The sequence below is a fragment of the Petromyzon marinus genome, chromosome 10, assembly GCF_048934315.1.
Source record: "Petromyzon marinus isolate PM22_M1 ecotype Great Lakes invasive population chromosome 10, UKy_Petmar_22M1.pri1.0, whole genome shotgun sequence".
Classification (NCBI taxonomy): Eukaryota; Metazoa; Chordata; class Hyperoartia; order Petromyzontiformes; family Petromyzontidae; genus Petromyzon; species Petromyzon marinus.
In genome coordinates this window covers 11,968,793-11,987,226 of record NC_133676.1, presented here as the reverse complement: position 1 = coordinate 11,987,226, position 18,434 = coordinate 11,968,793, and the positions used below count along the sequence as shown (strand labels likewise).

General features: G+C 48.9%; 1 protein-coding gene across 1 annotated transcript; it reads left to right on the top strand.

Moving 5' to 3' along the window:
- The first annotated feature begins 5,498 nt into the window (after positions 1–5,498).
- On the top strand, positions 5,499–16,751 carry LOC116940888 (uncharacterized). Its single transcript, XM_032951220.2, has 2 exons — positions 5,499–7,637; positions 11,200–16,751. The coding sequence occupies exon 2, from the start codon at positions 11,235–11,237 to the stop codon at positions 15,045–15,047; it is 3,813 nt and encodes a 1,270-aa protein (XP_032807111.2). The 5' UTR covers positions 5,499–7,637; positions 11,200–11,234; the 3' UTR covers positions 15,048–16,751.
- The last annotated feature ends 1,683 nt before the right edge of the window (positions 16,752–18,434 follow it).

Here is an 18,434-nt window from a genome sequence, read left to right as displayed (position 1 = left end):
CAATCTCCGAGCAAACTCTGTATGCGTGATCTCGGGGATAATGTAACCCATAGGCGATGTGAAATGATCGTTGTGTTCTTGTAAAACTCTACATGTCAAGGGGAAATATATTTAAGTGGCACGACCCCATGGGAATCACCCGAAATACCTCTCAAGCCCTGTTCAAGTGTGCATACATTAAATATACAAATATAACAGAGAATACTGACAGCATCCTATTCCAGTCACCAGTCTGAATATGCTGATATTGCCTGAACACATTTTTCAGGTGGCAGGAACGATTATAGCATGGCTATTCACATTAGCTTGATACTAATTACTATTTCCTTTTTTTAAATCAGGAAAATCCCACTGAGCGATTTGCTCTTTTTCAGAGGTGACCTGGCAACACATGATAGCTCACCGAAGTGACTTATATAATCAACACACGTGGGAATGTAGAATTAATAGCAGCCAAATACAGTAATCTCAGCGCATGCTGCTAAATGTGGAAGGTAAATCTGGAGAACCCAGAGTAAAAGCCATGCGATCACGGGGAGAGAGAGAGCACGTTAACTCCAAATATGCAGGCATTGTCAGGGTTGGGATCGAACTCACGACCTCCTTCGTGCCAGGCGAGGAAGATAACGTCTGGATATGATGTTACTCGTTACTTGAAACCCGTCTTCTCGTTCGTCTCGTGTCGTGCTGTTGTCGTGTGCAGAATGCAGTGAAGACCACCGCTGACGGCTGCTGCAAGTACTGCGACTACAGTAAGTGATGGCAGCCGTCAGTCCTTGAACCTGAAGCGCACATTGGTGGTTGATGCAATGTGCCATGAACCCAGCAAACATCTGACCTTGATTCACATTTATCGGTAATGGGCAGGCACCGTCTTCACAAAGCCCCGCACACATGCACTCAAGCGGTTACGCGCAAACCACGCAATGGCTTTCCTTTGCAAAAGCCCGTTTCTCCCCCCGACCCGACCCTGACCTCACCCCGACCCTGACGCCCCATTTGTGCACCCTGCAGAAGCGGTCGGCTGCAGCGTCAGCTCGGCACCGCAGTTCCTGGAAGCGAACGGCTGCGTGTCGGAGACTCCCGTCAACATGACCCAGTGTGACGGGCAGTGCTCGTCGCAGTCCGTGTACAGTGCCGCGTCCAACGCCTACCAAAAGGAGTGCAGCTGCTGCTCGGCCCTCGAGACGGTGACGCTGACCGCCACGCTGCTGTGCCCCGACGGCTCGCGGGTGCTGCACGCGTACGAGGCGGTGACGCGCTGCGCCTGCATGTCCTCACAGTGCGGGCCCGAAAGCCCCGTGCACTCGGTCGCGTTGATGTAACCACCACCACCACCACCCACCCGAAAAGCATGGCAGAACACGCGGATGCACATTTGTTACTACCTTCCGGATCTCAGCGCGTGATGCCAAGCTGGGCCTGTGTGGAATGATTTGATTGCAAAAATGAATGTGAGGAATTAAATGTCAGGGAATGTTTCGGAAGGCAGCGGTGCAGATTTGAGTTTCAGCGAGTGAATCGTTCTATCGGTATCATGGCATGAGATGAAGGGGGTCCATTTGGAAAGCTCGTAAAACAGTGCATCGCCCCCGTATCAGAGAATGGTCCTTTGGAAAGGGATATCGAGAAGCTACTTTATCAGTCCACTGCTGGGATTTTGGCAGTTACTGGTTACCAGGCTGCGATCGTTATCTCATCACATTTGAGAACTTCCCCGGCGAGCTGAAATCCGGATTCAAACCCAGGATCTCAGAGTAGGTTGCCCTGAACTCTCTGCCACCTGGCCACCTCCCAGCATGTCATTGAATGTTACAGGTATCACAGTGTCATAGGTAGCACAATGCAGGACTCCAAAGAATATTCGTGTGACTCGGTGAGGCTTTCTTGGGTAAATAATTCGCACCATTACGAGGTGTATGGCACGGTGTGTACACGATGCAATTAATTCCTCCAGGTCCCGCAAGCGTTTTGAGGTCCGGCAGTGATCTGCGTCAGTTCTTTTCGGGAACGTGTGCCTTAAAAACAACAAGCAAATCGACTTGACAAAGAGGCGACGTGATTGGTCGCATAGTGTTTATTAGTTCTCTTATTTTCGTTTGTTTATGATTCTTGCGAATTGTTACAGAGATGGCTTCAGTAAGGAGATTCTACTGACACTGCGCCAAGGTAACTTTGTGTAACTGATGCCAGTAAACAATGCGAACCTTACATCGAGTGGAGATTCTAGGACACAGTAAATAGGGCGCAATAAGGGTAGGCACCAACTAATATGGAAGTGGGGGGGGGGCATTTATAGCCATGTCCTCAATGTAAAACTCTGAGTGGGATGAGATTGTAAGAGCAGACCTTGGATCGTGAGATGTCGACTGTGCAAATGCTTATGGCATCTGGCAGAAAGAAGCGATGGCAAGTGTGTCACGTTTATATAATATTTGGCTAATGCATTTCCACGTGATGATAAGCCACTTCGTCGAGCTATCGTTTGCGATGGCCAGGTCGCTTCTTAAAAAAAAGCTATACAGCTCAGTGGGCCTTACCTGATAAAATAAAAAAAAAGTGTATGGTTGTTGAACTTGAGCGCCTTTCCAGCCACCAGAAGAAGCTGCCTCTGAATAGTTGGCAGCATCTGACATGTGGCAGAGCGGGGGCACTGTTGTTTATTTGAGTAAATGGTCCCCCTAAGACCCCCCTACCCCACCCAACCACATATTCATCACTGCCGAGACCTAACACGGCATCCATCTTACTGGCATTGAGTCATACGAAAGAGTATTGAGGCTGCAGCTGGTGTCAATGTAACTTCTACTGGATCCGAGTTAACGTGTGTGCGCAATGACTGAGGGCGTCTGTTATACATGCCTCACTGAAATTGAATTAGAATGTATTACAGAAAATGAAGTCACGCCTGTACAAATCACGTCCGACTGTCCACAATATAATACAATATAATAATATACACGTGTACTTATGGTTCATGGCTTGGAAATGATTGTTTTAATGACAATGTGGTGAACATTTGAAATGTCTCCTTTGTAGACAAGGTGATTAATAATAAATTGTATCTTATGCAAGCTTTGACGTTTGGTTGTACTTTTTTACCTTGGTGTCGAAACCCCAATTTGTATTTCCAAGTGGTTATAGCAGACACAAACACTTCGTGTGAATGTACGCCCTTGTCAATTTACTACTGGATGAGAACCACCGCATGCCGAGTGGGTTATGAAAGTTATTTGACAACAGTGTAGAGTAAAACGCAAACGAAACGATTTTTTTTTACCAGGTAAGGCCCACTGAGCTATATAGCTCTTTTTCAGAAGCGATCTTGCCACAAATAATAGCTCAACAAAGTAGCTTATCACGTGGAAATGTATTGCAGCCAAATACTCTAAACGCATGTTGATTCTAAATGTGAAGATAACCAAAAGACCCGGAGAAAAATTCATGCGACCAAAGGAAGAAAGCGACATGCAAACTCCAAACACACAGGCGTCAGGGTCGGGGTCGAACACACAACCTCCTGCATACCAGGAGAAGTAGTTAACATCTCACCACATCACCGGGCTGGTCACTATGTCATAATGGACTGGGGCCAATTCCAACCCCGATTCGAGGTGGCTAAAGTCAGCGTTATCAACTGAAAGTGACCGCTCTGCAGGAGCTTCCCATGTGCTTTGACGACGACGCGCCGAAGACAGGAAAACAGACCCCCCATGTTACAGATGGGTCATCGCTATGGCCCTTCAACAATAGCGGCACTCACCCAAGATTTCCAGACGAGGGCACGACAACCTGAAGAGTCCACGAGGGCGTATTCGGAATGCGTCAAATTAATCAATTATAATTTCCCACTTAACACAAGTAACTGCCAAGTTGAACATATTAGTTTCTCACTCCACGTGAGCAGCTGCGCGATCAGCACACTTCATATAAACAACCACCGAATTATTCTTTTTTTCCCTCCTCCACTTAAGACATTGCGCAAATCAAAACGTTGCATTGTCCACTTGACTCACACAAGTGTCCTTATTGCCACTCGGCCCGCGTGCCCGAGCCTTTCACTCTGATTGGTGTAGCCATTGGCTCGACATTCAAAATCCGGCCAATCATGACCTGCTAGTGATGACAAACCGACACCGCGGAGCGTTCTGATTGGTCAGCGATGACGACGATCAGCAAGTATTCTTCATTTATCTTCTTCTTCCACGCGTTGTCCCACTCACGTTGGGGGGGGGGGGGCGCTGTCCTTGCCAACCTTCATGCTGCCCTGTCCTGCGCCATCTCTCTTTCCACTCCTCGGGCACACCGTGGTCCCATCGCACCGCATCGCTCCCTCCACCTCGTCTTCTGCTGCCTTCCTCTTGATCTCTTTCATTCCACTTGCATCACTTGCACCTTCTGATCCACATCATTTCCTGTTGTCTCTCCGCATGACCGAACCACACCCAACAGCACTTTCTGTCTCATCTTCTCGGTGATTTCTACCACCTTGAGTCTCCCTTTCACTTCTTCATTTCTCACCCTGTCCTTCCTTGTTAAACCCAACATCCACCGCAATATCCTCATCTCTGTGACTGCCATAGCTTGGTCCCCCACCCCCCTCCTCCTCTTTCTTGTGCCCCAGCACTCGGCCCCATACAACAGCACCGGCCTCACACCACCGTCTTGCACAAGTACTCAATCGTATCCAGTCTTACGAAAAACAACGTTTTTTTCTTTTGCTGGCTCATGCGGTGGTGACGTCACCGCGCACGCACGCCTTTATGACATCACGAGCATCGTGTTGGCGCGTGCCGACGTCACGTGCCTCTCCCCCGCCCCGCCCTCCAACCCGGCCGTGTATCCCGCTGAAAATGCGCGGGCAGTGCTCGTTTTAAAAGAAACGAATTATTCGGTGAATCAGAATTTGCCTTGGTAGTGGTGCACACGCACAAATACAACAACCACAACAACAAAAAGGCCCTTAAAAAGAAATGTATATATTATAGGCGACTTTTCAAGCAGTGTTATTTACACACGTGTGTTGAGTTTTTGTTAAAATTAAGTGTTTGCTTTAATTGAATAATGACACCGCTTTGCGACAAAGTGTTATTTTGATTTGTTACTGTGCACCGATTGTCCCGTTTAGCCAGCTTCTCGACTATTTCGCACGGGAGATCCGTGGTGTGACAGCCAACATCGCTGAGAACAATTCCAGGGTCCTGAGTGACAGTTGTGTGTGTGTATGTTGAACTTCTTTCGCACCGTACGTAGCCAACCGTGCTAGTCGGAGGTGTGGAAGGACAACAAAGTCATAATACAGAAGCAGCAGCAGCAGCAAACTTCACTGGCCAACGGGGAGAAGTATGGTCAAACTACCTTTGAGTGTCACGGCGTGAGAGTAATCTTCGTGCAGTAGTGGACTGACGGTCTAATATCCACCCACATAGACGACTGCACATCCACCACCCACACAAATGTAAATCATCGTAAACGCCAAGCGTTTTGCTAACTGCATAACATACACTTCAACCAAAACCAATTGTTTGAGATAAAATAGTGAGCAAGGAGGCATGCTTATACTCTTTATATTTCTAGCAACTGAACTGCTATAGTGATGATGCCGTGGTGAACTGTAATGGTAAGCATACAGGGCTTGCGATTCAGATGTCAAGGGTTCGATCTCACGGCTCGGCAGTTGAAACAATGGGCACCTGCCCACCCAGAAGTCTCAATGGAGTAGAGAGCAGTGTTCTTCACTAATTTTCAGAGGGAAGTCACTTTCGCAGATAAGATATCATCCGTGTGAGGGCCGCCAACACATTTGAAACCATTGGGTCTGACGGCACAATGACGATGATGACGATGGGGGTGTTGTCACGTGTTGTTGTTGTGTAACTGTCGGGGGCCGCACGTCAGGGGCCGCACTGAAGGCCATCAGGGGCCGCTAGTGGCCCGCGAGGCCTTGCAATGCAGAACACTGGGCTAGATACACCTCAGTAGATCGCGTGACGGTTGAGTAAAGGGGCTCTCTAGAGCGCCCCCGTGTGGAGACCCTTTCGCCAGCAGCGGCATTAACAATTCATTGCAAATTTTTTTGCTTTACGTTTGTGATATATATTTAAAAAAACTTGCTGCGTGTAATCACAACCGGCATTCAGAAAACACCACCCTGTACGCATATGTATGATGAACTTCTTTCGCGCCGTACGCAGCCAACCGCGCTTATCGGAGGTGCGGGGGAAGGACAACAAGCTGCAACGACAGACGACGAATATAATCGTGCCCTCGCCTGATGAATGCACTGAAGGACACGTGTACAAGTTGGCTCTGTGGTGGAGTCCCCATCCAATAGCGTCGCCGATAATGAATTACTCGCTCAGCCATGTGGTCGCGCGCGTATAAACGATTATAGGTCGCGATCAATAGAGAGATACATATCTTACGCGTGACGAGACGTGCATGCCCGTGTTCAGCCGGAAAAGTTCGGGACGCTGTTCCGCGAAATTATATAAGCGCAACAGATTAGCAGGGTCTGCTACGTACGGTGCGAAAGAAATTCTACGTACATATTGGCAAGCCACATCCATCTTGTCTTTGCTCGTCCAAATATGATCGTAAAACGTTTAACAGTATTATTGGAATTTTGGGAGTACACAACTCTTACCTGAAAATATCAGGTAAGAAATTCAACCGTAGTTATAACTGGAGGCGAAACGATTGCATTACTCCGTCGATGCATCGTTACACCAGCATGATAATCAAATGTAATCTATGATACGTCACATGCCTATTCGAGTGTGGCTTAAGAAATATTCCTGTTGCGACTTAGATTCCTGGTCTGGGATCGACTCAGCCATTCATCTCACCAAGGTCGCTACAAATGAGTACCACGTTGAGAGACGTTAACAGTTTTGTCATAGGAAAGTGACATTTTGCAAGGCTGCTTCCACCAACGCCATGTGCGGCAGCGTGTCTCGTCGTCTCCGTCCCCGCGTTTGTCTCTCTCTGTGTCTGCGTCTGTCTCCATTTCTCTCTCGGTACGTCTCTTTCCGTACGTGTCACGATATGTGTGTGTGTGTCTCTGCGTAACGGTGTCTCTGTGGCTGTCCTCGTGTCTCCTTAGCGTCTGTGTGTGTCGCCTTAATCCTTGTGTGTCCTCGGCTTTAATGCAGAATATCGCGTGTGACAGCACTTGCCCCAAGTCTGTTCAAGGCTATACGGGGGATCTTTATCTTCGTGTCTCCTCGTCTTGTGTATCTGCGTGTCTCTGTTGTATGTCCATTTGTGTCTCTCGCTCTGTCTCCTCGTCTCAACGTCCCTGTGTCTGCCTCCGTCTCTGTGATGGTGCCCCAAACGCAGAGGCCGTGATGTGCGCTCGCAAACTCGCTGGGAGCTCGTTGCGTTGGCGTGGGAGGGAACCGTGAAGGAGGAGAAGTGTCTACGGGCAAGTTTGGGCATCATCACTCATTAAAATTGCCCCTGAATCCTATTGAACCGGCAATGTTCATGACGTGTTCAACCTCCTCACCCTCCCCAACCACCTCGCCACGTCTAATGAATATCCCCTGCAACAATAACATCGCTGCGTTTAAAAAGCAGCGTCCGTGCGTGCGCGTGGTGCGTGGCAGGGGACCGTCGACCAACGCTGTCTGCAGGTAATAATATAATCATATATAGGGTGTCCCAACGTTCCATCATCATCATCATCATATTGTCATGGGCAAAGATATAATCATCAGATCCGAAATTGTAACGCAGTGCGCCAGCCACATAAACATAACCACAGACATACACACACATAACGTGAGGCAAATGTCCACTGGTTTATTTCGTCGGCTATTTAATGGAATAACGTTTCTGGAAGCGACCCCTTATTCGAAGTTGCTCGAAAGTGTTCATGAAAAACGTCGCAGCGGTGCCTTCATTAATTGTTGCGAGTGCTCGCTGCTGCTACAGCTGCCGCTACAGCTGCTGCTGCTGTGGGTGTCGTTCGTTTTTGTAAAAATTGTTTTTTTTTAAATAATAATAGAAGAGCGACACCCAGAGCGAGAAGTGCGTGCCTCAGCGCTTCGGTTCGGATAAAACTGCCCGTGGGTTGCCCTCAGCAGTCGGAGGGCGCCCGAGTGAGCCGAGGGGACGCGCGTGAGTTGGGTGAGTCGGGGAGCGAGTCCGTGGGTGGATGCACCAATACCTTCGCGATGACTTTGTTACGTATATTCTCCACAACGATGCGAATTAATATTTTGTGTAACGTATAACTCTGCCCATATCCTAGAGATAGGGTCATTGCCTTTAGCATCTGGAAGGTACCCCGCATTGATTCAAGTAAGCATTAATCTGCTGATGTCAAAACCGATCCAGAATTTTATTGTTCAGAATTGAATCAATGCAGTTGGAAGTATTCGCTCCTGGAAGGCTGTCGGGCCGCTGGGTTGTGTACGTAATAGTTATATTTTTTGTTTGTGTGGAGAGACAGATACATGAAGTCGACATTGCCCGTGTATCTAATACATTCAAAACAACCGTTACGTTGCATACGCACGCGCTGTTATTAAGGGTGGCACACACACACACAACCGAGCCACGTAAGCGGTGATCGCTAACAGTACTTGTCTCATCAACCGTCTCTGAAAGGCTATACGTGCGGATCTTTTATCGATTATTTATGATGGCGCACGCTTTAGTATTTTGCAAAGGTCGTAATCAGTCCGTGAATTATTTATAAACACCCTTTACGTTAACGTATGCTATGGCCAAAATACAGTTTTGGCATTTCTCGGCAACTGCTTACGAGAGGGGTAATATTTTAGCGCGGTCATCAAATGGGTTGCGGTGAAAAGGGGACTCAGAAATCATAACAAAAAATAGTTTTATCTCTAAACAGTGCTCGCCGTGTTATACAAGGTGGATGCGTTTTCTAGATGTCACATTGCACTTGCCTGTGTTTGTTCATTCATACCGTGTGTTTTTTTTTATTCAATCCACAGACCATGAATTGAGAAAGCAAAAACAAAGTTAAACGCGTATTATTTTCACAATCGACAAATACTTGAGGCGCGTTATTGAAAACACCAAGCGAGGAACGGGAAGAGAATGACGTGGGAGTTGCTTTAATTAACTTGCGTGCCACCCCCCCCCCCCCACGTGTTTTTGGAATGTTATGATTCAGAGAAAGTGGCAACAATAATATTAATAATGTGAAGCCTCACTGAGTCTCGATGTCTATTTTCAGGAGGATCCTGCTGTAATTGGGCTTTTTTTTTTGGGGGGGGGGGGGTCAGTTTCATAATGATGGCTTCATGTGGGATGAAACTGCAGTACCCGGAGAAAATCCACCACCCGTACGAGGGGGGATAACACTCAGCGTTCCGCACAGATAGATTCAATCGACAGGCCATGACTCAAACTTTGGATCCTATCCAAAATTCTTAGGTATATGAACACTTCTTAATGACATATAATATGGATAAGAGTGGACCTGGAGGTGTCATAGATATATACGTGATCTACCGACCTCTGCCTGCAAAGCACTTTTACAAATCTACGCACGATTTGGAAACGTTTGCCTCTAACGCACAAGGATGGAAGTTTTCCAAATCTGTGCTTGATCCACAAACCCTTTGCTAAAAAGCTCCGAATCATATGCGTGCATAACCACCGCCATGCGCGACAACGGAATGCGACTTTCTCGCTCGCTCGCTCACTCATTCACTCGCTCAGACGAGATCCACTCTTGTTCACGGTCAAACGCCACTCACCACGGCCCGCCCCGGCTGATCTCCCGTGGCGGCGAGGCCACTGAATGGATCGCGGGTGTGAATTAGCGAGTGGTGACGCGGCGTGGGCTACGGTGAGTGGGTTATAGCGAGTGAGGGGTCCCATTGTGGCTCACTCAGAGGCACGATGAAAGCAAACTGACAGGCGGATTCCGACGCGAGCCGTGTTGGGGGATTTGTGCAAGATTAAAGGAAAATGCCTGCGCCCGTAAAATTTTGGTGGCACACATTATCATGATCACATCGCCGTCACATTATCATCACACATCATGGCTGGCAGAGTCAGTCGTGTGTTCAGGTCAGCACGGGTTCATCCCGCACCCCCGTTTGGCTTGGCGGTGGTGCGCGCACTTTTCCATATATTCAATTGACAGCTGTTGGTTTTTTTAATTAAAATTTTTGCTCGGTGTCTTTCCAATCCAGTTCATTCTGCTGGTGCTGTCGGAGGTCATGTCATGAGATAAAGAATCCATAATAAAAACAATTCTTACAGAGCAGCGCGTCAAATGTATTAAAATAAAGGCTGCGGAAAAGATTTGTTTTGATGACTTCTCCAGAAAAGAAATCAAGTGGCCTTTTTTTTTTACAAAATCGAGGATGAAGTTTCCCACACACTCTGCGACGAGATTGTTTCTCCCATCCAAGTAAAGCTAATGTGTTTATTTATTAGAGCTGGCATTTAGCTAACATTGACAGGAGAGATGAGCCAACACAAAGACAAAGATTCCCCGTATAGCCTGAACAGATGTTTGGGGCAAGTACTGTAAGCGAGTCCCTATGAAGACACATGGGCCGGTGGGTGGTCAGCATCACGTCCGGCCGCCTTTGTCTCCCTAATGGCGATGTTTTATACACTGCACCAGGTACCCATTTGAGGCTGAGCCCCAAGACCGGTCCAGATGTTGGTCAATTGTGTTGGCCGTGAGCGGGAATCGAACTCGGGTCACCGGGCTCGTAGCGCAGCGCGCTAATCACTACACGACGGCGCCTGAGTTTAATTCCCGACCATGGCCAACATCAGTGGCTAGTGGCATTCGAGCTTGTGCAGAGCTCGCCCTGGTTGAACGCGTCCTTAAATGAGTGCATGGTAGGGTGAGTAAACATCAGCACTGGGGACACAAGGACGGTCAGGCGTTCTGCTGGCAAAACCGCCCTCTCGTATGCCGTGCCAGCTTTGATATGTGCTCACTACCAACGCTTGTTCCATAGTTCACCGGACTAAATGTGGTTGGGCTTTATGAAGTGTATTATTTGTCGCGTGTGCGTGTGGACGCCTGTGTAGCATTCGGTGGTGCATATTCTTGTGGTGTGTGTGGGATAACAGACCACGAATAAGATATTTAAATTAATTTACGGCAAACCTGATACGCATTTTACGCGCGTGTCTGTGCCCATGTTGAACACATTTTCGCTGACAAACACTCACCGCCTTCAAACGCAGGCAAACGCGAAGTCATCGCGGGGGGAAAAAATAAAATGACCAACAGGCGACGCCACCCGCGGGACGATCTACCGGTCCCGGACGAGGAGAAAGGTCGGTTCACGATGGCCAGCAAGCACGGACACGACGGCTCTCACTACCAGACGCTGCCCGTGGCCGCCTCCCACAGGAGATCTGAGCACCAGGGCTTCGCCACTCGACCGCGGGCAACGGAGAAGCGGAGAGAAACTCACGCCTCCGCCTCCTCTCGGGGGGACGTTCACCAGTCGAGGTCGGTCACAGGTCACGGTGCTCACAGGAACTCGGGCTTTGATCCGGGGTGGAACGAGGGTCGCGTGATGGAGCGACTCGTGCTGGACACGAGGTCGTCCAAACCGCACAGGAGATCGAAGGAGCCCGGTAGCAGGCAGACAAGAGGCGCTGACGTGCGAGAGATCTCCAAGAGCGTCGCGGCCGATCAGCGAGAAGGCAGGAGACACGACAGTGAGAAAGTCCGGAGGAGAGAAAAGGAAACGAGTAAAGCGCGTGGCGACGGTGGCAGAAGTAGGTCCGAAGGTAGGAGGTATGTGGAGGATCGCGACACTGAAAGGTGGAAGGCGGAGGTGAAACATCGGATGGAGCTGATACAGGAATACCCGCACAAGTATACAACAGTCGAGGCTACGTCACCCAGACAGATGGATGTCGTTTACCCGGGCGAGGATCTGTATTACAGCTCCTACACCCGAGGCATTGCGCCTGAAGATCTGTACAACGCAACTGGTGATCAGACGGCTCGGGTGAGCGCCCGAGGAGCGAACAACAGGGAGAAGAGCAGCAGACACGCAGCGGCAGAACCGACCGACTACCATCAGCCACGCTGGACGGACGCCTACGGTCCTGCCTACGATTCAACCCAAAAGCACGGCGATGGGAGACGTACAGACGAGAAAGGACAACTGCATCCGACGCGCGACCTGGAGGCGATCAGAGACGCGAAACCCCCATCGTACGAGACGTTCCAGCAGCTGAAGAACAAGGGTCAGATCCGTTCGGACTATGAACCCGCAAGCCCGACATCGCACGAACTCCGCGGGGGACGCGAGCTACAGGAAAGAACTGTCGCGTCCCACTCCGCCCGAGCTGAATCCAACCGCCTCCCTCATTACAAGATTCCTCCCATTTATCCCAACTCGCAGCAGATCCCCGAGCAACGCCATCGGCAAGTGGAGGAGTATCAGCCATGCGGTGCACCCCCCGGCGTCTGCCCTGCCCGGGCCATTGTCCACCGCAGCAGCCGCAGCGGTGAGGCGATTTTCTGTTTGATTTCTCGTGCAAACGTCGCGACGTCTCTTCACGACGGCACGCGGAGCGAGGATGCGCCCCTCATCAAGGCCCTCCTCAACGACAACGCCGCCGAGTTCGACTCGCGTTCGGGGAGCACCTCGCATCCCCTGGTGCGTGAGCTGCAGAGGACGCTGCGAGCCAGAGGAGGAGGACAGAAGACGATGGGTGACACGGGCCGAGCAGTCCACCAAATGGCGCCGATAGAGGAGTCCCAACAGGAGAAGCGGTCTGCACGGTCTTGGTCCGAGAGCGATGGGAGGAAGATTAATTGCAGCAGAGAAGACAGGTCGGGACATGATTACCGCCCACGAGAAGTGTTATCCTCTAATGATTTCACGCACATTAATGTGCACTCGGCCCGCGAACATGGTGGTGGTTTGTACTCTGAAAGCAGCAGTGCTATTTCAGATGAACGCTACGGAGACAATCAATCGCGACAAGAAGGTTTCCACGACAATGACCATTCATCCGCTGAAGTTTATGAGCATCATCGGGGAGGTAACTGGTGGCGTACAGGAGAGATACGTGACTCGGCGAGAGAAGGACTTTCGAGGACAACGCACAATCGGGACCACTACTTACCCGGCCTCGGCGAGGAGAACGCAAATGCTGCAATGGTTGGCGAGTACAGGTCAAATGTCGCCATGCAGAAACCCCAAGCAGAGCTCGGGCCCAGCTCCAGACGAGACGAGGAGGCGTTCGGAAGGCACTTGCTAAGACCAACAGAATGGCACCACCTAGAAGCAATACGTGAACTCGACGACACCGGCATGAGACAGCAGCAGGGGGATTTTTTGCGCCAGCCAGCACGTGGGGACTTCACCCATCCTCTGGCACAGCAGCAGCTGCAGCAGCAGGAACAGTCAGAGTCAGCCAGACGAACACGAATCGAAGCATCTACACCCTGGGGTGGAAATTCACCCGTACGATGGACGGACACCTTTGACAGAGTGAACGACAGCAGCCGACGTGAGCTTGCGCAGCCAAGCTCATACCCGGATATTGCAATAATCGATGCCAGCGATACGGCAATCACAGCCACATATGTTTCTTCGAAGGATTACGTGTACAACTTGCCGGCGGAAAATTCCGGCAGTTGCGTAGAACGTCACCAGCAGCCCGTGCCTTATTCAGATTCCACGGAGTTCCGAATGCCAATCGTGAATCACACAGCTAGAGATCACGTTGAAATACTTCAAGATACAGCACGACGTCCAGGCATGTCTATCAGCTCCGTGTGTCAACCTCCAAATGGCTTGCCGTGGCAAGCAGTAGTTGGGGAGATCCAGGGAAGAGTAAAGGAGGTGTTTGGAGGGATCAGCCTAAAGGGAAATGAGGAGGATAAAGAGATTAAGGTGAAAGAGAAGGAGCTGGAGAAATGTCCAAGCCTGAGTGGACTTCTGGTTGAGAGAAGCTCTCTGAAAGAGTCACTTGCAGAGCGGACATCACGCATCCTGGGGATCTCCGTCTCAGAGGAGACTCTCAACGTGCTCAGGAGAGAGATGTTGGCTGGAGCCTCAACCAGCTCTCAAAGCAGCCACGCCAAAGCTGGCGAGGGTGAGGTTCAAGCGGCTGCAGAGGTCGGAGTGAATGAGGTGACGCAGTCTCGAGAGGACAACTCGCCAGCTGGAGAAACGTCAGCGGGTGCGGCCCCAAGAGTCGATGTTCCAGACTTTGACATCTGTGGAAAACACCTCGAGAAAAGTAATGGCGTGAGTGGAAATCCTCCCACGAGTGACCATGCAGATTTTATCCAAACTTGTGAGGACACCTCGGCTGCTGTGGAACAGATCTCCTCCGCGCATGACCATGAGCTGCACGTCGTCTCAGCTGAGACGAATGGTGATCTAGGAGGGGGGAGTAGCGAAGCAGGTGGTATAGGAGCAGAAGGAGGAGTGTCCTCAGGTTCAAAATTCGAGGAGCAGTCAGAGTCTGTACGGTCCAGCTCGCCGCAAGAAGACTGTGTCGCTTCATGCAGCAGTTCCGACTGCTCGACAGACACCGTCATCGTCGTGGCAAGGTCGGGAGAAGAAGCCAGCAGCCATGAAACTTCTTCAGCAGCTGCTGATGTGTACTCAGAGTCAGCAGAAGCAGCATTAGAAACGGAAGTAGCAGTAGAAGAAGCAGCAGCAACAGCAATGACAAATAATGAGCCTCAATATGCCAATGCTAGATCAGGTAAAACGGAGCCACCTCCTCTTCCTCCTTATCCTCCTCCTAAGCGCAAGGTGATGCCAGGAGATGTCCACCAAGGCCAGCCCGACAAGCCTCTGCAACTAGAGCCATCCTCTGCGGAGTTCCCGAGTGCAGATCCTCCTGAGGATTCTTCTACGTGGAGCCAGGAGGACCAGGACAGCTCCTTCTCTTCGGACTGTTCAGGGTCGGCGAGTGGGGACGAGGCAGCGGGCGCGATGACCGATGCCCACGGATGCAGGGCGGAGATCGAGAAGAAGTTTGCCAAAACCAAGACCCTGCGCAGCGGCAAGCGGAGGAAGCTGGGTCGGCAGTGCAAAGCGCAGTGAGGAAACCTCCAGGATAGCTCATTAGAGAGCGATTAATCCTACCGGCAGCATGGACAAGAGATCGTTGTGTAAGACCAGTTGCATATAACAGCTCAATTAATTAAAACTAGCTTTGTTCAACAAGGAAAGCCTGAAGGGCCCATCCTCTTTTTTTCCAGGAAGAACCTGCACGGAGTTGTTTGGCCAATACAATGAAAGTGTTTGGCATGACATAATAATAATAACAATAATGTATTCTTGGTTCTTTCGGTAAAGTCACGTAGAAGGGAAACAATAAAATAATAAAAATATAAAACAATAAAGTTCTCACGACGTTTTGACTGCAACACAAGCAATCATCATCAGGTGTGAAAAACCACAGCAAGAAAATTTGATGATGATTGCTTGTGTTGCAGTCGAAACGTCGTGAGAATTTTGTTTTATATTTGTAATATTTTATTGTTTCCCTTCTACGTGACTTTACCGAAAGAACTAAGAATAATAATGTAGTGTATTTAATAATCATAAGCACAATTTATAGCGCGTGCATATTTCACGAAATTGGGCGCGTTGTTTGATCGAGAACTCAGAGGAGCTGAGCCAAAGCTCAAAGACCAACATAAGCCAGCATGAACAGCTGAGAGGCCTGAGCTGCTGCTAGAAGGGAGAAGTTGCTTACATGCAGCGAATGTGCAGTGGGAGAGAGTTCCATTTGTCTGGTGCAGCTACGGAGAAGCGTTGCTCAGCCAGTACGGTTGTGGTTCTGGGTACGATGAGTATATTTTTGGCCGTGATACCGGAGGTTTTCGTTTAGCAGTGGATAGACCGTGGTTCACGTGGTTAAATGTCACTCATTTGTCAATCCACTGCTGGATGAACGCACGCCACGTCGGCCACTGTGGTTGTTTGGCCATATTTCACCGCGTTGTTAGCGTGGGTTGGTTAAGCGGGTGGGGCTCCAATGGCTCATATAATCACTCAGCACTGTCGTTCGCTGTGGCTTGGAGTCGAACCGAGGTTGCCGAGTTCATAGTGCAGCATGGTAATCACCGCTCCCCGAAAATTGTGAACATAATTGTAAATGCAGTGTAATTGAGTGGACATGTACATGTGTTGGGAGACGTTCAGGGAAGGTGGTTTGTAGGAATGTCACGATCTATAGATTAATAAATTAAATCGATTATTTAAACTCACATGCTTGGAATAATGATTATTGACGAATATTGTATGCAAACGTTACATCAAGGCAAATGCTTCCGACACAACTGAACGATACAATCCAGCGGGCAAAGAGGAGACAAAAGTCGATTTATGATGATAATAATAATAAAAATGCTCGGAGATTACGTATTACAAATCAGATTTTTTTTAAAAATCATGGCAACTTATATAGTGGCTTTCATAAAATATCCAGGCGCTTTAAAGGGTGTGTTCGAGCCGTTTGTCAAACCACTGTTGGACGAAGGCATCCCCATGCCCTGTCGGTCATGGGGGTTGATTGACCATACTTCACCACACTGGTCAGTGCGGGTTGGTAAAGGTTAATAAGAGTGCAATGCGCTGGCTACTGCGATTGTGTAAATATGCTGACATTCTAAAGACGTTCAACTGGCGATTTATATAAAGTACTGTATTGGTGCACTGAATGAAGTATACATGTACAACGCATTATATAGCATAATATCTATTGTTCACGTTGACAAAAAATAAAATGTTCAAATCACATTGAAAATCACGTGATTTCTCGTTTGAACATGACTACGGAACTAAATCACTATTTTATATGTACAACCTATGTACTGTCCACGCCTATACTTTGTGCTCCGGGCTATCACACGTGTATGCTGGTATAAAGTGTTCGCTAAAAAAAACCTACACTTTAAAATAATAATATAAAGTGGTGACACTGGCCTTGAATGAGAAAAAAATAAACGATGTTTCGGGTAATGGCCCTTTATGTGCAACAAGGCATATTGCCCGAAACGTTGCTTTAAAACCATGGTCAGACTTGTCAATCACTGGAGTGGCGTCACTTTAAGTGTTTTTTTCTTGTTTTAAACCAAGCTTCAAACGTATGTCGAGCAGCCCGGCACGCACAGCCTGGGCGTGCACCGTGTAGTTTACAAGATGCGAGGAAACAGCAGCCAATATCCATGCAGCTGACACAGCTCATTGTACATATGTATGGAATCCTAGGACGCATGCCACGTATAGAACCAACAAATCATCACTGACCCAACGGCAGAGGAACCTCACTCTAAGGCAGTGGACATCACCCAACCGAATCCGCGATGGTGCGGCCACCTGCTTCACGAGTTGAGGACGAGGGATGTCACCCCAAAGCGCGACTGTGGCCATGAGTCCCAGACCATGGAGCGCATCGCATCAACCTGCCCACCGAGATCTGTTGCCTAAGGCGCTTCATTTGTCCACTTAGGATCTCAGGAAACGACTCAGTGGATCGCCAAACTAGACATCCCATTATAAGCCTGTCCCGTCATACGAAAGAATAGACGTGAGCCGCTTTGTTGACGTTTGTATTTAATAGACCTTTAATTAGGGGGACGTTAACTTATTACCCAGTAAAGATTACACTTTGGGCCAACATTGGCATTTGTTTTAAACCATTGGACCAACATTGGCCCAATGATTCATGTTAACAAGGGTAATGAGCCTGCTATTCGCCCAGTGAATTATAGCAATACAAAACCATTGAGATATGCATTGTCCTGAAATGTGCAAGTTCTTAATGAACGTTTTAGTGCTTTAATACGGCAACGTTTAAAAGGACGGGCCGTCAATGTATGTTCATTTAAAATATTACATGGAGCGGTGGGCGCAGTGGTTAGCATCTTGTACCGGAAACCGTCCATCGGTTTGATTCCCCTCCACGGATATGAAGGGCGAAGTAATATCTGATTTACTTCACCAACGTGCACTGCCCACCGTGAAGTATGGTCAAAGGGGCCGTCCATAAATGACGTCACGCACCTAGGGGGGGGTCAGATATTTGTGACGATGTGTGACGAGGGGGGGGAGGGTTTGAGAAATGTGACGTCACATCAAAATGCGCAACTTAAAATAAATATAAACACGTTCTACTTAATTAAATAGAGTTTTTAATCAATGTTTTCTCCTACAACGTCAGAGTGCAGTGCCACATTAAATACGCACTACAATGATAATAGTTTAAAGCGATTTGAAGCATGTTGAATTTTTTTGGAGGGGGAGGGGGCGCAGAGCTTTGTGACGTCATTTGAGGGGGGTCTGACTTTTTGTGACGCCGTGTGACGAGGTGGGGGGGGGGTCAAAAATTGTCCAAAATCGCGTGACGTCATTTATGGACGGCCCCAAACCACTATCACCGACTCTCTATGGGTAAGCAAGCCTTCATCCAGCAGAGGATTG